Source organism: Lolium perenne, chromosome 1, assembly GCF_019359855.2.
Source record: "Lolium perenne isolate Kyuss_39 chromosome 1, Kyuss_2.0, whole genome shotgun sequence".
NCBI lineage: Eukaryota > Viridiplantae > Streptophyta > Magnoliopsida > Poales > Poaceae > Lolium > Lolium perenne.
The window spans coordinates 150,618,723-150,642,114 of NC_067244.2; the positions used below are offsets into that span (position 1 = coordinate 150,618,723).

A 23,392-nucleotide genomic window follows, 5' to 3' on the forward strand; every position below is an offset into this window, starting at 1 on the left:
CAAGAGAAAACCACTTTCACTTGTCCCTATGGAACTTATGCTTATAGACGTATGCCTTTTGGTTTATGTAATGCTCCTGCTACTTTTCAAAGATGCATGTCTGCTATTTTTCATGGCTTTTGCGAGAGTATTGTAGAGGTATTCATGGATGATTTTTCTGTCTATGGGAATTCTTTTGATAATTGCTTGCGAAACCTTGATAAAGTTTTGCAGAGGTGTGAAGAAACTAACCTTGTTCTTAATTGGGAGAAATGCCACTTTATGGTTAATGAAGGAATTGTATTGGGACATAAAATTTCCGAGAGAGGCATTGAAGTTGATAGAGCTAAAGTTGAAGCAATTGAGAAGATGCCCTATCCTAGGGATGTTAAAGGTATTCGTAGTGTTCTTGGTCATGCTGGGTTTTATAGGAGGTTTATTAAAGACTTCTCCAAGATTTCAAAGCCTCTTACTAATCTTCTTCAAAAAGATGTACCATTTGTTTTTGATGATGATTGTAAGGAAGCTTTTGAAACTCTAAAGAAAGCCCTAACAACTGCTCCTACAGTGGAACCTCCTGATTGGAACTTACCATTTGAAATTATGTGTGATGCTAGTGATTTTGTTGTAGGCGCTATTCTTGGACAGCGAGTAGATAAAAAATTGAATGTTATTCATTATGCTAGTAAAACTCTTGATGCTGCTCAAAGAAATTATGCTATTACTGAAAAGGAATTGTTAGCTGTAGTCTTTGCTTGTGATAAGTTTAGATCTTATATTGTTGATTCAAAAGTTACTATACATACTGATCATGCTACAATCAGATACCTTATGCAAAAGAAAGATGCTAAGCCAAGGCTTATTAGATGGGTACTTCTGTTGCAAGAATTTGATTTACATATTGTAGATAGGAAAGGTGCTGATAATCCTGTTGCTGATAATTTGTCTAGATTGGAAAATATTGCTTATGATCCTGTTCCTGTTAATGATAGTTTTCCAAATGAACAATTGGCTGCAATAAAGGTGAGTTCGCGAGACAGTCCTTGGTATGCTGATTATGCTAACTTTATTGTTTCCAAGTACTTGCCTCCAACCTTTTCAGCTCAGCAAAGGAGGAAATTCTTTTATGACTTGAGGCATTATTTCTGGGATGACCCACACTTATATAAAGAAGGAGTGGATGGTATTCTGCGAAGATGTGTTCCCGAATATGAACAACAAGAGATATTAAGTAAATGTCATGGTAGTGCTTATGGAGGACATCACGCTGGAGAAAGAACCGCGCAAAAGGTTCTACAATCAGGTTTTTATTGGCCAACTCTCTTCAAAGATGCAAGAAAGTTTATTTTATCTTGTGATGAATGTCAAAGGGTTGGTAATATCTCTAGACGCAATGAAATGCCTATGAATTATACTCTTGTTATTGAACCGTTCGATGGTTGGGGATTTGACTTCATGGGACCTTTTCCCTCTTCAGAAGGTAACACTCATATACTTGTTGCTGTTGATTATGTTACTAAATGGGTGGAAGCCATACCTACAAAAAGTGCTGATGGTGAGACCTCTTTAAGAATGCTTTTAGATATTATTTTTCCTAGATTTGGAGTTCCTAGATATATTATTACTGATGGAGGTTCTCATTTTATTCATGGTGGTTTTAGAAAAACTCTTTCTAGATATGGTATTAATCATAGAATTGCTTCCGCTTATCATCCTCAAACTAGTGGGCAAGTAGAATTATCAAATAGAGAGATTAAATCTATCTTGGAAAAGACTGTTAATAAAACTAGAAAGAATTGGGCTAGTAAATTGAAGGATGCACTATGGGCTTATAGAACTGCTTATAAAAATCCCATGGGAATGTCACCTTATAAAATGGTTTATGGGAAAGCTTGTCATTTACCTTTAGAACTAGAGCACAGGCTTATTGGGCTGTTAGAGAATTAAATAAAGATCCTAAACTTGCCGTTAATAAGAGGTTGCTACAATTGAGTTCTCTAGATGAATGGAGAAGTGAAGCTTATGAAAATGCTAAACTCTTTAAAGAGAAAGTTAAAAAATGGCATGATAGAAGGATTATCAAAAGAGAATTTAATATTGGGGATAAAGTCCTATTGTACCGGTCTCGTCTCAGATTCTTTGCAGGGAAATTACTCTCGAAATGGGAAGGACCATATGTTGTTGAGGAGGTATATCGTTCAGGAGCAATCAAAATTAGCTCTCTCCAAGGCAAAGCCACACAAGTGGTGAATGGACAAAGACTCAAGCATTATATCTCAGGTGATTCTTATAATGTTGATGTTGATATTATTCGAGTGGAAACACCGGAGGCCTTCATCAAAGGACAAATTGACAGTCCGCCAGAACTCGACTTTGAATAGGTAACAGTACTGGTAACAGAAAGTTCGCAATTTACTTTTCGAACAATGTTTTTGCTGTTTTTGGAAAATATGAAAAATTCCGAGATCGAAACGGAGTGGAAGAGACGCACGAGGGCGTGCCGCCATAGGTCGGCGCGGGTCCCAGCTAGGCCGCGCCGCCCTATGTGCTGGCCGCCTCGTCGCCCCTTTCCGACTCTGGTTCGATCTGGTACTTTCCTTTTGTCGTGAAATTTTTTGCTATGTAATCCCCCGGACCCCTGGAGGTCCGTATATCGTTTTCTCGACGTGTTTTGTTTCGAGCTGTTTCTGCCAGGATTTGCTTCGGATCTAGAGTCATCATGTCTTCGTCGGGAACTCCGAAGGACAGCTCCTGCAAGGATGTTGGCAACTTGTACATGGAGGAGCTGAGGATGCACCCAAAGGAGTTGATGCTCGTCGAGGGAGAACTGCAGATCAAGGATGTTCAGGGTCCTAAAGGAGAAGGAAGCTTGGAAGACAGGATGGAGAAGCTAGAACAAGAGGTCTTCAAATACAAGAAGATGGCTGAGCGTGAAGTGGACATCTTCCACAAGATTGTGTCTGAACTCATTGCTGAACACGAGAAGGAAACTGCAAAGCTATGGGGCGACATCATCTCACTTCACGACACCACCAACAAACTCCAAGCACAACTCTATGACGTTCAGAATCAGAACTATGAGTATGAAAACAGGTTTAAATACATAAGCCGTGCTGCTAGTTTCAGGATCCCCGAGACCAAGATGTCGTTTCTTGATGGAGAGCCTCTTCCTTGGAAGTCTGATGATGGGAATTCATCACCACCATCGCCAAAGGAGTAATTCATCATCGGTATTGGCACCCCCTTGGTTTGTTCCAAGCTTGGGGGAGTGCCGCGGTATCACATCATCACTACCTTTTACTTTTTACTATCAAGTAGTGTCATATCATGAGTAGGGAAGTTATCATATAAGATGGGTTGCAGTTTGGAAGTATCTCTCCTTTAGTTGGTTGTCTATGTATCCATTGGTGTGAGTTATCGTTATGGAATATCAATGAGAAGTCTTATCATTTACGTATTGCACATCTTATTTTAGTTTGCAATCTCTACTATATGATTTATCTTGTTGATAGTATTGGTATCACTTTGGGAGCATTGAATAAATCTATTTGGTTTTGGCAAACTTAGCATTAGTCAGTAGCAACAACACTTTGAGGTTTAAGTAGAAAAGAGAAATACATGTAGTTGTTTCATTGTCTTTCTTTCTTGTTAGCTCATAGCTTATTATTCCGAAGTTAAAATTGTTTGTGCTTGCAAGGAAGATGCATGATTGTTTCTATCACATGTATATTTGTTTGTTTCCTTCAAATCTTATGCTTGCTAATTAACCTTGCTAGCCAAAGACCTGTACCGAGAGGAAACACTTCTCGTGCATCCAAACCTTAGCCTAAACCTATGTCATTTGTGTCCACCATACCTACCTACTACATGGTATTTCCTGCCATTCCAAGTAAATACTTCGTGTGCTACCTTTAAACAATTCAAAATTTAGTATCTCTTATTTGTGTCAATGTTTTATAGCTCATGAGGAAGTATGTGGTGTTTTATCTTTCAATCTTGTTGGGCAACTTTCACCGATGGACTAGTGGCTTCATCCGCTTATCCAATAATTTTGCAAAAAGAGCTGGCAATGGGATTCCCAGTCCCAAACTAATTAAACTAAATAGACACTCCTCCATGGTATGTGATTGATGGACGGCACCCGAAGGATTCGGTTAGCCATGGCTTGTGTAAGCAAAGGTTGGGGGGAGTGTCATCATAATTAAACTAAAATAAAAAGGCACTCCTTCATGGTATGAGATTGTTGGTAGGCACCCGAGGATTCGGTTAGCCATGGTTTGTGAAAGAAAGGTTGGAAGGAGTGCCACACAAAATAAAAATAAAATGGGAGCCGCTCTTTGAAGGTTTGTCTGGCAAGGGGGTTAGAGTACCCGCTACCAGTCGTTGACAACAACAAACACCTCTCAAAATGTTACTTTTATTCTCTTTATGTGATTTCAAAACTGAAAAGCTCTAGCACATGATTTAATCCCTGTTTCCCTCTGCGAAGGGCCTGTCTTTTACTTTATGTTGAGTCAGTAAACCTATTTCCCTCCATCTCAAGCAAGCATTTGAGTAGTTGTGATCAAACCATTATATTGTGATTTGCTTCATCATGTCTTTTACTTTTCCTTGTTTAGTACAAGTTTTATCTGAATGAATATAGCTTTGCAAGTTATCAATGATCATGAGGAGACTATTATGATTGAGTATGCAAGTTGTGCAATATAAAATTTAACATGAGAGCATTGCTCGATAGATAAGTATAACCTGTTAATTGTTCTCTGACCAAGAACGAAGTTTGCCATCACCAACTATGATTTCCTATGCACCTTTATTGGTGATCACCTTATACTTGTTTCAAGTTGAGTTATATGAGGAAGTTGTTTACTAGAATGTCTTGTGTGAATGAATATGATGCTTCTTGTTCGTATTTTATTTATCGACTCTTCACTCCATAAACATGTGGTCCTGTTTCGAGTTCGATTTCGCTTGGGGACAAGCGAAGTCTAAGCTTGGGGGGAGTTGATACGTCCAATTTGCATCACTATTTTATATCATAATTTGCTGTTATTCATTGATATATTTCATATTTGGACATAATACTTATGTTATTTCATCTATTTTGCATGTTTCATCATTATTTGAGGATCGAGCACCGGAGCCAGGATTCTGCTGGAAAAAGCACCGTCAGAACGCAATATTTCGGAAGATCAACTGTGGAAGGAAATTATACCAAAAATCCTATTTTTCCAGATGACGAAGGAAGCCAGAAGGTGGAGCCGAGGGGACCCAAGGTGGGCCCAGACCATAGGCCGGCGCGGCCCATGGCCTGGCCGCGCCACCTGGTGAGGAGGGGGGCCCACAGCCCCTCTCGCCTCCTTTTCTTCGCGAAATCCTTCGTCCCGAAGACCTAAGCCACAGAGGGTACCTCGCGAAGAGTTACAGCCACCTCTGTTGGGCGGAGAACACCAGAGAGAAAAGAGCTCTCCGGCGGCTGAAATCCGCCGGGGAAATTCCCTCCCGGAGGGGGAAATCGACGCCATCGTCACCGTCATCGAGCTGGACATCATCTCCATCGCCATCACCATCATCTCCACCATCATCACCGCCGTCTCCACCGCTGCACATCGTCACCGCCGTAGCAATTTGGGTTTGATCTTGATTGTTTGATAGGGGAAACTCTCCCGGTATTGATTTCTACTTGTTATTGATGCTATTGAGTGAAACCGTTGAACCAAGGTTTATGTTCAGATTGTTATTCATCATCATATCACCTCTGATCATGTTCCATATGATGTCTCGTGAGTAGTTCGTTTAGTTCTTGAGGACATGGGTGAAGTCTAAATGTTAGTAGTGAAGTACGGTTGAGTAATATTCAATGTTATGATATTTAAGTTGTTGTGTTATTCTTCTAGTTGTGTCGTGTGAACATCGACTACATGACACTTCACCTTTATGGGCCTAGGGGAATGCATCTTGTACTCGTTTGCCGATTGCGGGGTTGCCGGAGTGACAGAAACCTAAACCCCCGTTGGTATATCGATGCAGGAGGGATAGCAGGATCTCAGAGTTTAAGGTTGTGGTTAGATTTATCTTAATTACTTTATTGTAGTTGCGGATGCTTGCAAGGGGTATAATCACAAGTATGTATTAGTCCTAGGAAGGGCGGTACATTGGCATAGGTTCACCCACACAACACTTATCAAAACAATGAAGATTAATTAGCCGTATGTAGCGAAAGCACTAGACTAAAATCCCGTGTGTCCTCGAGAACGTTTGGTCATTATAAGTAAACAAACTGGCTTGTCCTTTGTGCTAAAAAGGATTGGGCCACTCGCTGCAATTGTTACTCTCGCACTTTACTTACTCGTACTTTATTCACCTGTTACATCAAAACCCCCTGAATACTTGTTTGTGAGCATTTACAGTGAATCCTTCATCGAAACTGCTTGTCAACACCTTCTGCTAGTCGTTGGGATCGACATTCTTACTTATCGAAGATACTACGATACACCCCCTATACTTGTGGGTCATCAGAATCCTAAGCAATTATTCATACAAGGTTGCTATCAGGATTGGTTCATCTTATTGGTGATAGCCAGCTAGGGTTTATAGGTCCTTATAAGCAGGGTTGATGATGATTCTTTATTTACTTCAAAAGAATAACTTTTGAAGAACATACTTCTTAAATAATAAGAAGTATATCAATTATGGTTGAGGTGGTCTAGGTTTTACTGTTGGTTCTTATTAAGTAAGGAATAATTGGCTCCTAAATAGGATGGTTGATAAGTATCCACACTAGTAAGGTTTAGTGGAGTATGGAATGTAAGGTAATCATCAATCATGGTTACTATTAGGGTTCATCACAATGTTGTGATGCTAATCATGGATAGTTAAGGATGGTGGTCTTGGGAATAGGAACTAGGGTTTTACATTTGGTTGATCCTACTAGACCAACAAGTTTTATTTAGATAAGAACATAGCATAGCAATTAACTAGTGATAGGGTTCTTACATTTTATGTGGTCATGACAAATATTTAGTTGCTATTATGGTTCTATGTTTGAAAGGAAAGCATCATGATCACATGTTCTAACCTAGGGTTTAGGTTAGAAGCAAATTAAGGTTCACATGAAATAATGGACTTAGGGTTCCTGAATGGATTAGGGTTTTTAGGGTTCCACATAAAATGATGGAACTACTACTTTATGTATAAAGGAACTAGGGTTTCCTAATTAATATATAGTATTTAGGTTAATAACTTCATTATAAGATTGAAGTTATAAATAGTTTTGAAATAAAAATAATATTGAATTTTTCATATTATTATTTTTAGTGAATTAATAATTAAGGTGATATTTAATTAGGGTTTAAATCCTTCTAATAAGGATTTGTCAAATTAACAAATAAAGAAAATTAGTTTTAATGTTTTCTTTATTTAGTTACTGGTTTTTATTTAATTTGGAAAGTTTTCCTAATTACTGGATTTTAATCGAATTCATAATTAGAATAAAAGGCTTAAATAACAAGTATTAAATAATTTAATTTTTTATTTAAAATAAAAATTTCATATTATATTTTTATTGGATAGATTTTCTTTTTAGGAGCATATTGATATCTAATTTGTATTTTTCTGAGCTTTTATGAATTTTCTAGATTTATTTAAACTTGCAGAGATTATTGAGTTTGAATTTAAAAGTTAAAAGCTAAAGCTACCCGGGGACTCCACCCATACAGTCACTGACTCGCGGGCCTTAGTCCACGTCGGCTGCCACCGTGGCCTTGACTGGTCATAATTGGTGACGAGGCCAGAGGAGCTCCTGGCCGACGGCCAGTCGAGAACGACTGCATGGAATCGGTGCTCCCGCGCCCGTGCGGAGGTTTTGGGTGGCTGCGCGGCGCTGTGCTGAACCTAAAGGTGGCGGCGCCCCCCAGGTATGGTCGCTGGAATAGCTCCGGTGAGCACAGGCAGCGGCGGCGGACGATGACTCACGTCGACGGAATACTACCGAACGATTTAGGACGCGAAACTGGTATCTATCAACGGAAAATCTTACCGTGGTGCTTTCCAGAGGTTTGGCGATGTTGATTAGGGGCGGAGGTGAGCTCAGTCTCGCCATTTCTGGCGATAACCGGCGACAGAGACGCGGCCGTTTCGCGGTACTCGATGCCCCCCAGCTCGATTCCTTCTGCAGGGGGAGCGAGTCGAGGGTGGCGGTTACGATGGCATCAATGGCAAGACACGGGGATGCTCCAAACGACGGTGAAGGCTAGGGTTTCGGAATTTCGGTGAGAATAGGGAAGAAATGGAAGAACACGAATAGGAGGATTTGGCGGGGTATTTATAGGCTCGTCGTCGGTCGTCGATGGTCATCTGGTCCACGTTGGCGGCCGGGACGTGGTTCGCCGGCGTCGTGCTATCGACCATGCGGAGGAAGACGGAGACGAAGACTCCTTCGTCCTCTTCGCGTGGATAATAGGCGAAGGGGTATGTGGGGTTTGGGCCAGATGCTGGGCCGTGGTTCTGGCTGCTATTGGGCTCTCCAGTTGGGCTGCTACGGCAGGTAAGCTTCTCTCCATTTTTCTGTTTTCTTTCTTCTTCCTTATTTTCTATTTTTTGAATTTTCTATTTGAATTCATATTTGAATTCAATTCTGTTTACAGATATTACATTTATGTTGATTTAATTAAAAATTTAGTTTTCTGACTATTATTCCCCAATTCTATTTAAACAAATATTTTGAATGAGATTATATTGCACATTTATGAATTAATTCAATATAGCAATTAGACATGAATTTATATTCTCACTTTTATTTCCTTTTTATTAGGAGTTCAATTCAATTTAGAAGTATGAGGGTTGATACTTTTATCTCAAAGTATTCCAGAGGTTGTTATTAGATCATGGTTTCTATTTGAGGAATTAATCACTTGCATATTATTTCATGTGAGCACTATTTGATTAAGGTCTTGTGGGGTTTATGATAACCCATTTTTCATGGTTTGCATTGGTGTTGTATTTTTAATAACACTCAGAAATACTATAGTAGATATTAGTCTCTTCAAGGTTGGTTCTTAATTATAAGGATAAGTGATTGATAGTCACACTTATGGTTTTAATTATAAGATATATCACAAGGGTTTTTCTCAGGTTTAATAGTTGAAACTTAAGATTTTACTTAATGTACCATACTAGGGTTTTAATGGTATGTACCTAATGGCAATTGGTTGGATCCTCAATTATGATCTAGGTTTATATTGTGATCACCATAGTGATACACAAACTAGGATTGAAATACAATTATAGGTTGCAGAATTAAGATGACATCATATTGTATTTGCTAGTGTTTAGTCCCCTCTAACAATAATAAGATGGTTACTTACTTTTAATTGTTATTGTTCTTATTTAGTTTCTAAGGATCCGAGAATTGATTCTATCTTAAACCATTAGACTTCTTTTATATCCTTAATCTATTGTTAAAGTACTAAAGTAGCTATATTTCTTTTTTATAGTTACTTTGGTTATATGGATGAATAGTTTCTCACCCTATAAAGTATAGAGTTTGACTCTAAGGTTTTCTTAGGTTCTTTAATTAAGGAACAAATGGAATACACATGTGATAGGTTTCTTCTTATGATCACCAGGTGATTCACAAGTGAAGGTTAGGATGTAAGCCTATGGTTACTTACTAGTTACCTCCCTATGATTTCATGTGGTGAATGATATCTACTTATCCTATTAGGTTTTAACTTATCCTCACATAACTCAAGAGCATGATCATGGTTTAGTCATGATCAATTTGTTCTTAACATCTTCTACCTCAAATTCTAAGGGTTTATGATCATTACTAATTTATAATGATCAAGGTTTGTCTTCCTAAGTTATCTCTCAAGAATTAGGTTTCTCACTTCCATGATCAAGCATTGTCTTGATCAACTAATGTATAGCACTTCTATTTTACTTTCTAGGATGGACATGACCATGGTTGTCTCAATAGTTTTATATCCCAGGAGAATGCCTGAAATAATTACTTACGATTCTTCTCAAGGAATGATGATTTAATCATTAGGATCTATGGATAGTGCTCTCCCTTCATTTCAATTGTTGCCTCATCTATCTTGAGTATGACACCAAAGCTTGAGCTCTCTCATTTAAGAATAGATATTCTAGGGTTTATGGTGTACTCCTGATATTTATTTAAGTAGCTAAGCTAAAGATTCAATTGTCTAAATTAGTTGGATTAGTCCTATCCTTATTTCACTAATTCATGGGTATAGTCTTATTCCATTTGGTATTTGGTTATCTCACCATTCCAAGATGAAATGGTTTACCTCCTAATACTTTAGTTCAAATGTTGTCCTTGATTTCTTAAATAGGTAAAGCTAGTATTAGTATCTTTGGTTTCTCTCATTTGGGAAGGACTTCAATACTAACCTAAAGTTAGGCTCCATAGATAATGATGTGATCATCAATATCTATGTTTAACATAAATAGATTCTCTCTCTAGGAATTGTCTTGAATAATATCCTAGGGTTCTTCTTAAAGATAAGGATTTGGATGCATGGATGTATATCCAAGGTTTAGCTCAAGGTTTATCATTGCTTCTCTAATCATATAGACTCTCACTTCTCTAGGTTTGATATACAATAATTTGGAATAGAGAAGAATTATATTCCTTAGTTGGATCTCATTGTCTTGTTTCCAAGATTAAAGTAGAATGGTTATCATAGGGTTTATGATAAGAGCATGGATTAGTTTAAGACATGGAGAAGATAAGTGAAGAATAGTTTCTCCAATTATGGTTACTTGATTTCCAATTAAATGGATGTTCATATGTTATGGAAAGGAATATCATGTTGTGATCTTTAATAAGATCAAGTAGTTGATCCTTGATTAATAGGTTCTTGTGTTGATTTTAATTCCATTTGATCTAATCCCTTAGATCAAATTATCTCTACCCAAAACAAGGTTTTAACAAAGTCACATTGAGGTTTATAGCGCTTAACTTGATGAGCTACTTCAGTTCCACCAAGGTCAAGTGAAACTTCGCCAATTCTTGTGGATCAAGTTTACTTTAAAGCGCGAAAATTCCCCAGATTTTCTATGCATGAATGCAATGCACACATCTGTTTCCTCTAATTTTGTGACCCCAATACCTGGGATATTAGAGTCTCTACCCCTTAAACTAAACTTCGTCCTCAAAGTTTGAACTCTCTCACGTTTCCAGAGTGTGGATCTGACTTGTGCAGACTACGACTTTTCTCGAACTCCGTATTGATCTTACTGGATATCATTGAATATATCCCTTGTCCAGATTCTTCCTGGAATCGATTAGGGTTTGTCTCTGAACCATGGCTTCTTACTTCAATTCCATGATTTCTTTCAATATTATAATCTTGTTTCTATTCTCATTGAAGATTCAATGATTGGGACTTATTCTGGTGCTGCTAGTCTTATTTGAAAACTAATTGGATAACATACTCCTGATTCGTGAGTAGGTCTTTGTTTTCCCTTACCACCAAAACTGCAATAATGGTACTTACTAAGGTACTTACCATGGAAATGTTCATGATGATTTTATTCCTCAAAGGATGGATTGGACTCATTTAGTCCATCGAATCATGGTTTATAGTTGATACCTATAACTATTTTGGGTTATTTAGGTTCCATGAAAAGAATCATTCTATTAGTCTTTGATATTGGTATGTTCAATCTTCTTCATTCTTTGGCCATCTTGGGCTTTATTGGTCTACGGTATTTCCTTCGTCCAACTTCATTAAACTTAGCTTACTTGAGCTTCTGTACTTCTGAGTAATTTGATGAGGACATCCCTACTACACCATTACCTCCGTCATTGATAAATGAAGAGGAACCCGCTGTGAAGCTCAAGTCCAATGAAGTTCGGATTGGACCAATTACAAGGGCTCGTGCGAAGCTACTTAAACAACAGGTGAACTTGTTTCTAAACGGTACTTTGATTGATGAGAACTTTATACTGCCTAAGTCCTATTACTTATGTATCATCAGGTATCAAGAGGAGACGAGCATCGCACGAGGAGGAGAGGAGCAGCTGGACATGAAGACGGACGTCAAGATGGACGTTGATACGTCCAAAACGTATCTACTTTCCCGAACACTTTTGCTATTGTTTTGCCTCTAATTTGTGTATTTTGGATGCATCTAAAACGGACTAACGCTGTTTTCAGCAGAACTGTTCTGGTGTCTCGTTTTTGTGCAGAAATCCAACTTTTAGGAAAATCCTCGCAATTTATGCAGAAGGCCCTATTTTCCCAAAATATTGGCGGAGCCAGAAGGGCAAGTCAGGTGGAGGCCCGAGGGCCCCACACCATAGGGCGGCGCGGCCCAGGGGGGCCCGCGCGGCCATGTGGTGTGGCCCCCTCGGCTGGCCTCCGACGCCCTCCTTCGGACTATATATTGCCTTCGACCTAAAACCGCACGGGAGAGAAGTCGAAGTCGCCAGAAAGCCTCCAGAACGCCGCCACATCGCGAAACTCCGTCGCGGGAGCCAGAAGTCTCCGTTTTGGCACTCCGCCGGGACGGGGAATTGGAGGAGATCATCGTCATCATCACCACCGACGCCTCTCCATCAACCAGCCATGTTTCCCCCATCCATGTGTGAGTAATTCCCCCGCTGTAGGCCGAAGGGGATGGTAGGGATTGGATGAGATTGGTCATGTAATAGCATAAGATTGTTAGGGCATAGTGCCTAGTGTCCGTAATTGGTACTTTGATGATATTGTTGCAACTTGTTATGCTTAATGCTTGTCACTAGGGCCCGAGTGCCATGATCTCAGATCTGAACATGTTACTGTTTCATCATGATATTCATTGTTTATGGTCTTACCTGCAAGTTGTATACACATGTCGCTGTCCGGAACCAATGGCCCCGAAGTGACAGAAATCGGGACAACCGGAGGGGATGGTAGTGACGTGAGGATCACATGTGTTCACGGAGTGTTAATGCTTTGCTCCGGTGCACTATTAAAAGGAGTACCTTAATATCCAGTAGATTCCCTTGAGGCCCGGCTGCCACCGGCTGGTAGGACAAAAGATGTTGTGCAAGTTTCTCATTGCGAGCACGTACGGCTATATATGGAACACATGCCTATTGATTGCTTTGTACTTGGAAACCGTTTTATTATTATTTGCAAATGCCCTGCTATGATTGTTACATGAGTTTCTATCATCCATGCAACGCCAGTTATCCGTCCCCGTGCCTACAGTATTTTAATCCTGCTGTTTACTATAATCACTACTGCTGTCTCTGTTACTCTGTTGTTGTTATTTCACTACTGCTACTGCTATAAAACTGTTACATCGATAAACTCTTGCGAGCAAGTCTGTTTCCAGGTGCAGCTGAATTGACAACTCCGCTGTTAAGGCTTTCAAGTATTCTTTGTCTCCCCTTGTGTCGAATCAATAAATTGGGATTTACTTCCCGCGAAGACTGCTGCGATCCCCTATACTTGTGGGTCATCAAGACTGTTTTTAAGGCGCCGTTCTTGGGAGCATAGCTTTATTTGGAAGTTCACTTGGATTGATATTGTTCGCTGCAAATTCTCCATCATGGGTAAAGCTCGCGATTCTAAAGTCGCCATATTACCATCCACTACAAGAAAAGGTACAACTCTGAGTACCTCTGCTACACTTGATTCACCATCTGTGATAAGTCAACTTGTTTCACCACCACAAGCTGGTACGTCTGCTGAATCTGAAAACTCTCATAATATTGATAATATTTCTGCTGTGCTTGATGATAGTGGTTCATTGGGATCTTTTCTAGATGCTACAATTGCTAGGTCTAGACAAATTGAAAATGCTGAAACTCCTGATGAAAATGCCACTACACCTGTTAATTCTCCTGAACTTGATTATTCTAGTGATGATCCTGATGAAGATTATGTGGAGCTTAATGATGATTTTATTAATAGATGCAATGCTACTGATGCAAGAAACATTAAAAAGTTTCTCACACAATATACTGTTAGACATAAGCTATCTCCTGATCCTAAATTTGCCACATCTCCTATATGCATTAAGGATAAAGATTATGATTTTTCTCTTGATCTATCTCATATAGCTATTGTAGAGAAAGCACCCTTTTGTGGTACTGAAAAAGAAAGTGCTGTAGAACACATGAATGAACTTTCTTCTATGAGTAGCTTGTTCTCTGATGATGACAAGATGCGTACTTACTTTGTCATTAAAATTTTTCCTTTCTCATTAAAGGATGATGCTAAAACTTGGTATAATAATTTGCCTCCTGGTTCTATTAAAAGCCCAGCTGATTTGCGTGATGTTTTCTTTCAAAAATACTTTCCTGCAAGTGCTCAACATGCTGCTTTACAGAGAATTTATAGGTTTGACCAGGGAGATGAAGAGAAATTGCCTGCGGCATGGGCAAGATTTTGCTCTCTTATCAGAGCTTGACCTGGACATGATTTGGAAAAGAATGATCTACTTGATATATTTTATAGTGTACTAACCATTGAATCTAGAGCATATTTGGATAGTTGTGCTGGTTGTGTTTTCAGGAAAAGAACTCCAGATTTGAAGATTTATTGGCTAGAATAAGCCGGAATCATGATGATTGGGATACACCTGAACCAACTCCAACGCCAATATTGAAGAAGAGGGGTTTAATTGAATTGAATGATGAAGATATGCGGGAAGCTAAGAAGTCTCTCAAGGAGAAAGGTAATAAATCCGAAGACGTGAAGAATCTACCTCCCATAGAGGATATATGTGAGATAATTCCCCCTTCATCCATGATTGAGGTAAACTCCCTTCAACGCTTTACTAGAGAAGATATTCCGTATTCAAAACCTCCTGCTCAATGCTTAGATGAGTTTGATAATTATATTGTTAAGCAAGAAAATTTTAATATGAGAGTAGAGAATCATCTAATGGAAAATTCTCAAGCTATTAGCAATTTGCATGATATTGTGGAGAGAACCTCCAATGATGTTAAGATGCTTGTTAAACATTTTCAAATGATTCAAACTCAAATTGATCAACTCACTAAAGTGCAAAATGACTTGCTAAATAATAATTCTAAAGAGAAACATGCTTATGAAGTAACAACTAGAGGTGGTGTCTCTACCCAGGATCCTCTATATCCTGAAGGGCATCCCAAAAGAATTGAACAAGATTCTCAACGAATTGAACCTAGTGCTCATTCTAAGAAGAAAAAGAAGAAGAAACATAAAAATGTTGTAGAATCCTCGGAACCTATTAATGATCCTAATAGTATTTCTATTTCCGATGCTGAAACTGAAAGTGGTAATGAACATGATAATGATAATGATAATGATAAGAATGATGCTTCTGATAAAGAAGAGGTAGAAGATGAACCTGAAAAGCATGCTAAAAATAAAAAGTATACTAAAGAAGATTTTATTGCTAAGAAACATGGTAATGAAAGAGAACCTTGGGTGCAAAAGCAAATGCCTTTTCCTGCTAAGAAACTAAAATCAAAGGAAGAAGAACACTATAATAAATTTTGCGATTGGATGAAACCTTTATTCTTGCAAATCCCTTTGACTGATGCTATTAAATTGCCTCCTTATTCAAAGTATATGAAAGATATTGTTACTAACAAAAGGAAAATCCCCAATGAGGAGATTTCCACTATGCTTGCTAATTACTCTTTCAATGGCAAGGTTCCAAAGAAGTTGGGCGACCCAGGTATACCTACTATTCTTTGTTCTATTAAGAATAATTATGTTAAAACTGCTCTATGTGACTTGGGAGCCGGTGTTAGTGTTATGCCTTTTTCTCTTTATAAGAGACTTTATTTAGATAAGTTGATACCTACTGATATATCTTTGCAAATGGCTGATAAATCTACTGCTATTCCTGTTGGTATATGTGAGGATGTTCCTGTTCAAGTTACTAATAACTGCTTGATATTAACTGATTTTGTTGTGTTGGAAATGCCTGAAGATGATAATATGTCTATTATTCTTGGGAGACCTTTTCTTAACACCGCAGGGGCTGTTATTGATTGCAATAAAGGAAAGGTTACTTTCAATGTTGATGATAAGGAGCATACTGTTTATTTCCCCAAGAAGATTGATAAAGTATGTGGAGTCAATACTATTTCTAATGTGAGAACTATCAAAGTTGGAACTATCGATTGTCCTATATATGAGCCTAAAGAAGGTTATCAGAATCTTATGATTGAATCCATATCAATACAATTCAAGGTAACATGATTGATTTGAGGTTTATTTCTTCTTATGTTATGTAAAAATTATTCGGTGGGAAGACTTGATCAACCTTGTTAACGAATACCTTTTATATGCATAGAGAAGGTAAACAACATCTCTTTCTTTCTCCACTTGTTTTATTTGTTGTAGCACTTTTGATTTGCAAAGTTCCTTAGTTAATTAGAGATTTCAAAAAATTTCCTGGCCAGTAATAATAAACTTAATACCCAGAAATGTACATTTTTCAAAGTTTTCAAAAATTCACAAAAATTATACCGTTGGTCCTATTTTTCGAAGAGGCACCTGGGAGCACCTGGGGATGACCAGTGGGGCACCCCAGGGGGCCACCCCACCAGCCGGCGCGACCAAGGAGGGGGGCGCGCCACCCTGTGGTGTGGGCCCCTCCTTGCCCCACTACTTCATCTTTTTCTCCCAGAATCTTCTCTCTCCCGAAAAAACTCGAACCAGCTTTCTCTCACTCGCGTTTTTGCTCAAGAGCTCAGGATTTTTCGATCTCTTTGCTCAGCCCAGATTTCTGTCTGAAATTTGGCACATTTGCTCTCCGGTATGTGACTCCTCCGATTATCCAAGTAGAATTTTGTTTGGTTGAGTATATCTTGAATATTTTGCTGCTGTAGGTAACATGTTTAGTGAGCTTGCATGCTTGTTCTAAGTTGTATAAATTAGTTTTGATGCATGATTAGTACTCTAGCAAGTTCTTATAGTAGTTCCCCTTGATTATATGTCACCAAATCAAGTTTTATATTGTTTGTTGAAAAATTTCAGAAAATGGAGTGGAATAGATATCAACTAAACCAACAAGAATTGGAGGTGCAACAAGTCATGAGAGTGAACCGTGAAGAGGGAGTATACCCCTCTTACTACCCGTGCGCAGATTTCATGAGAAGCGCAGGAATATTGGAAGATGTTCAAAGTCTAATTTCTCGTGCAGGGTTGAGTGATTTTGTTGATGGAGAACCAAGCCAATATGCAAAATTAACTATGTCTGTTGTGCAGGACTTTAAGTTCAATTGGTCGCGATCTAACCCCACGGTTCAATATAAGATTTATAATAAAGCTGTCAACTTGCCATTCAGTGATTTTTGTGCAGCAATTAGAGTACCGCAATGGGGATCATGCGAGAAGATAAGGGGATCGCCGCGAGAACTCTTAAGCCTCTTCGAGATGATTTGTTATGGAAGGAGTTTCTCAGAGGATGGTGGTAAAATCACTAGCATTCAACTCCCAGCTATCCGCTACTTTGCTTATTTCATTACTAAATGCGTTCTTGCTAGAAAGAGTGGTGGTAAACTATCTATCCAGGATTTGGCTTTTCTAGCTGCGGCACTGCAAGGTAGTAGGACTTATAATTTGGGGGCATTGATAGCTTATAGACTTACTACTAACCGTGAGAAAGGTGGAATTTGTGGAGGTCTCATCGCCTCTCATTTACTAGCTTTGCATAATGTAGAACCTCATCATCTTGATATTCCACTTTCCATAGAAAAACTTGACATAGCCTCTATGATTAAACATGAATTTGTTTCTGATTCATCTAATTTGGGTAACCTGTTTTACAAGATGATATTTTATAAGAAAGTCTGGAGAATAACTAAGAAAACTGAGAAACTAGTAAGATTGCCTGCGCCTGTTCTATTTAACCTTGATTCCAGGGAGAATTGGTCGGTCAAAGAAGGTGCACTGAATGCACACATAGAGGGAGGAGGCCATCATGCAAGAGACAACACGGAGGAGGCCGAGGAACACCTCGACTCATCATCCGATGCAGCAAGTTCCTCGCATCAACATGTTGGGCATGTGGAGCCTCCACGCTTTTCTTCTGCACAGGAACCTTACTATGACTACGCCATGCATTATCCACCGGCAAGGAACATCGACCCTCGTTGGGGTTGAACTCCACTTAGGCCAAAAGCCTAAGCTTGGGGGGAGGTATATCAGCATCACTCATTCTTTGCATATTATGATTGCTGGATACTTGTATATACTTGTTTAGTTTGTTTGAGTGGTTTTCTAATGAGAGGGAGATGATATTTGGGGAAGTGCTGCCTGAAAACAGATTCTGGACTGTTACCGAAAAAATTCTCAAAAATAGCCAGAACATTATTTTGCGAAGCCTATTTTTGTGCATGTTCCCCAGGTTGTTATCAAACTTTCATTAGTTTAACACTTTTCGATTTGAGCAGTGGAAGAATTTATTAAAAATCGGGTACTGTACTGCTGTCAAGTTTGACGAATTTCTGCTGCTTTGTGTTTATGTGAGTCTTCTAGTTTGCCATTTCTTGTTTTTGCTTTGTTTCTTTCCCAAAACACAAAAAGACCAAAAATATTTCTGTTGTTTCTCTTTACCATTTGTTTGTTTTGGTTTCTTGCATTTGTTTCGCTTTATTTGCTATTGCTAGTTTGCTATAAGAAAACCCAAAAAGATTTTGCTTTGTTTGCTTGTTCCTTTTGTTCTTGTTTCTAATTCGAAAACACCAAAAATATTTGCTGTTCTTCTTTGGTTTGTAAAGTTCATCATGAGTTCAATGGTCTTCGGTGGCTGGAGCGTGGTTTTCATTTCATATTATCCAAGCTGCACAACTGAAAGGCAATAATGACGATCTACGACAATTGGGTTGTGGTGACAGGCTGGTATGAACTCTATTTTTTTTCATTTTTGTACATATACTCATCCATGTGAGCATGCTTAGTTGGTTCATGTGAGGTATATGTTATTTGAGAAAGTCTAGTAGTTCATGATCTCTCATGTTTAGCTCCAATTTATTAATATGAGTAGCATATCATGGATGTTTGCTTGCATTGTTTTATTCATAAGTAAGTATGGCATTGTGGTATCCTCCTCTGAATAATTCATTTATATCGACTTGGCACATGCTCACGCATGCATACGACTGAACAAAAGTCAATTAAGCCTCGATGATTATATTGCTTCAGAGTTCTTGTATCACTTTTATGCCTCCGTTAATTTATTTTGCCGCAAGCATGATTATGACAGTTACTGCTCTCTTGATTTGTCGCTCCCTAGTCTTTTGCTAGCCTTCACTTGTACTGAGCGGGAACGCTGCTCGTGCTTCCAAACACCTGAAAACCAAGTTGTTCCAAAGTGTCCACCATAAATACCTATGCATGGCATTTCAAACCATTCCAAGTAAATTCTCATGCGCTACCTTTAAAACCTTCAAAATGCTTCTCAATTTGTGTTAATGTTTCATAGCTCATGAGGAAGTATGTGGTGTTTAGCTTTCAACCTTGTCATTTACTTTTGAAGGACTCTCATATGGACTAGCGGCACATCCGCTTATCCAATAATTTTGCAAAAAGAGCTGGCAATGGGATTCCCAGTCCCGAATTAATTAACTTAAATAGACACTCCTTCCATGGTATGTGATTGTTGGACGGCACCCGAAGGATTCAGTTAGCCATGGCTTGTGTAAGCAAAGGTTGGGGGGAGTGTCATCATAATAAAACTAAAATAAAAAGGCATTCATTCATGGTATGTGATTGTTGGCAGGCACCCGAGGATTCGGTTAGCCATGGTTTGTGTAAGAAAGGTTGGAAGGAGTGCCACATAAACATGCAAATAATTCATGGGAGCCGCTCTTGGGAGTCCGGTTGGCGAGGTAGTTAGTGTACCCATTACCATTCGTTGACAACAACAAACACCTCTCAAAATAATTTTACTCCTGTTTTAAAAATGAAAAGCTCTAGCGCATGTTAATCCCTGCTTCCCTCTGCGAAGGGTCAATCTTTTACTTTTATGTTGTGTCTCCATTCTTTCTTTGAGCACTATCTGGAGAGCACAACTGTCATTCTTAGTATAATATGCTTGTCTCAAAATATGATTGATTGTGGTATAACTTTGATGCTTTTATCTTTGACAATCACCACTTCTAGTCTTTCTATGAACTCCAGAGGTGCCTGGGCATTTATGTTTTCCCGATCAAATACGGGCAAGCGAGATACCACCTTATCATACTTTCTTATGAACATTGCAATCCTGCTTATATACATGATTCATGATGCTTATTATTAATTGTTGGTATCTCTTTATGATTGACATAGCTGTTAGATGATCTTATTTGCATGTATCTTATTATGAACTGCTTAAGTATTAGCCATATCATGAGAATATATACATCATATGAGCAAATGTGTTCGTGAAAGTTCTTTTATCGCTCAGTTGTTAACTGAATTGCTTGAGGACAAGCAATAAGCTAAGCTTGGGGGGAGTTGATACGTCCAAAACGTATCTACTTTCCCGAACACTTTTGCTATTGTTTTGCCTCTAATTTGTGTATTTTGGATGCATCTAACACGGACTAACGCTGTTTTCAGCAGAACTGTTCTGGTGTCTCGTTTTTGTGCAGAAATCCAACTTTCAGGAAAATCCTCGGAATTTATGCAGAAGGCCCTATTTTCCCAAAATATTGGCGGAGCCAGAAGGGCAAGTCAGGTGGAGGCCCGAGGGCCCCACACCATAGGGCGGCGCGGCCCAGGGGGGCCCGCGCGGCCATGTGGTGTGGCCCCCTCGGCTGGCCTCCGACGCCCTCCTTCGGACTATATATTGCCTTAGACCTAAAAACGTACGGGAGAGAAGTCGAAGTCGCCAGAAAGCCTCCAGAACGCCGCCACATCGCGAAACTCTGTCGCGGGAGCCAGAAGTCTCCGTTCTGGCACTCCGCCGGGACGGGGAATTGGAGGAGATCATCGCCATCATCACCACCGACGCCTCTCCATCAACCAGCCATGTTTCCCCCATCCATGTGTGAGTAATTCCCCCGCTATAGGCCGAAGGGGATGGTAGGGATTGGATGAGATTGGTCATGTAATAGCATAAGATTGTTAGGGCATAGTGCCTAGTGTCCGTAATTGGTACTTTGATGATATTGTTGCAACTTGTTATGCTTAATGCTTGTCACTAGGGCCCGAGTGCCATGATCTCAGATCTGAACATGTTATTGTTTCATCATGATATTCATTGTTTATGGTCTTACCTGCAAGTTGTATACACATGTCGCCGTCCGGAACCAATGGCCCCGAAGTGATAGAAATCGGGACAACCGGAGGGGGTGGTAGTGACGTGAGGATCACATGTGTTCACGGAGTGTTAATGCTTTGCTCCGGTGCTCTATTAAAAGGAGTACCTTAATATCCAGTAGATTCCCTTGAGGCCCGGCTGCCACCGGCTGGTAGGACAAAAGATGTTGTGCAAGTTTCTCATTGCGAGCACGTACGACTATATATGGAACACATGCCTATTGATTGCTTTGTACTTGGACACCGTTTTATTATTATCTGCAAATGCCCTGCTATGATTGTTACATGAGTTTCTCTCATCCATGCAACGCCCGTTATCCGTCCCCGTGCCTACAGTATTTTAATCCTGCTGTTTACTATAATCACTACTGCTGTCTCTGTTACTCTGTTGTTGTTATTTCACTACTGCTACTGCTATAAAACTGTTACTACTGATAAACTCTTGCGAGCAAGTCTGTTTCCAGGTGCAGCTGAATTGACAACTCCGTTGTTAAGGGTTTCAAGTATTCTTTGTCTCCCCTTGTGTCGAATCAATAAATTGGGATTTACTTCCCGCGAAGACTGCTGCGATCCCCTATACTTGTGGGTCATCAAGACGTGAAGCTGGACATGGAGCTGGACATGAAGATATCTCATGGACGCGCGAGGGAGGAGCGGGAGGCATGCGCGAGAGGAGAAGAAGACGTCCAGGCCAGTCCAGCACCCGGTTAGACCGGCCTCCAGACCGGCCAGTCCGGTCCCTGGCCCGGTTGACCGGGCGCCAACCGGACGCGTTGCCTCGTACCGGGTCAAAACTGGAAAACCTCGCAACTTTCCGGCTGCCGCCCGGTTGACCGGACGCCAGACCGGCCGATCCGGTCCCTGGCCCGGTTGACCGGATTCCAGACCGGATTCCTCCGAGTCTGTCTCGACCAGATCTATTCTGGGTCGGTTATTTTTGTATCTTTTCGACCAGAACTCGTCCCGGACGCCTATATATGTGCCCAGGACGCCCCCTAGCTGCTTTAGACCACGTTTAAGATAAACCCTAGTTCTTAGTTGTTTGCTCTAGCAAAACTATTGAATCCCTACACCATATTGCTTGATATTGTGTAGATCCTGAAAAAGTATTATGTGCTCTGCTGTTCCATTGGTAATTAGACGGTTGCAACTTACCGCTTCGTGGTCGGTGGCTACGTGCGCAAGTGTGTGGAGTTGCGAATATCTTGCAGGGTTGAGAGCTGTTGCATTGGCGACAGGGACCAATCGAGAGATCTCGTTGTGTCATACAAGTTATCTTCTTCATCGTCGTGTATCTCCGCTGCCATCACCCCGTGATCATCATCACCACCGTTGCTTACTGAGAAGATCGGGCCACCCCTTATCATCTTGGTATCAGATTTCCAGTTTTCCTCGGTAAGCCATCCACAATCCACCCCATAGTTGAGTTGTGAGTGTTTTCCTATCCAGAAAAAGCCATAAAATTAGGGTTAGGGTTTGCCATAGCCTTAGATTGCACTAATTTCAAGTTTTAGTTGTTTTTCGTAGTTGTTTTTGCGTCTCTTTTCTTTCCATCTAGTATTTTAGGGTTGGAGTTTACTCTATCATCTTGTGTTACTTTATCTTGTGGTGTCAGTTTTTGTTACTCTGAGTCCACATAGCGTACGGTGTGCTTGTTCCAAACCATAGACACAGCCTTTCGATATCAAGTGACTAGGAACTTCCCCAGAAGAGACTAGTTTTACCGCTCGACAGGCTGCTCATTAGGTTATCGGTGCTTTGCATATTACTGTTGGCCGTGTTATCAAGGGGTTGTGTCAAAAAAAAAGATCAACAAAAAAAAAGAGAAAATTGAAAAGAAGCAAAAAGAGCTACATAGCTGCGTGTGTTCTACAAACAAAATACAAAAAGAAAAGTGAAGTGCTAGTTGAATCAAGTGAAGGCCTAAGTTTACTTTTCTGCACCTGTAGTTGAGCAATGTTGTGCCTGTCTCGTTGAGCTTTGCTAGCGTCTCCCTTGTGCATTGCAACCTTTTTCCACATATAGTTGCATTGCCCCATTATATCGCCTTGTGTGAGTATCATTGGTTGTCTACGGTCAGCGCTAGAGCTTGTTATTGGTGCAAATAGGTAGCCTACCTACAGCCCCACCTATACCCTGCT

At 39.9% G+C, this 23,392-nt stretch overlaps 1 protein-coding gene across 1 annotated transcript in view; it reads left to right on the plus strand.

Annotated features, from left to right (window-relative positions):
• Window positions 1-7,809: 7,809 nt before the first annotated feature.
• LOC127299835 (uncharacterized) overlaps window positions 7,810-23,392 on the plus strand; it is a 68,420-nt gene continuing 52,837 nt past the window's right edge. Inside the window, exon 1 of the mRNA XM_071823326.1 lies at window positions 7,810-7,895. Coding sequence (XP_071679427.1) covers window positions 7,810-7,895 — 86 coding nt within the window. The remainder of the gene's footprint in view (window positions 7,896-23,392) is intronic.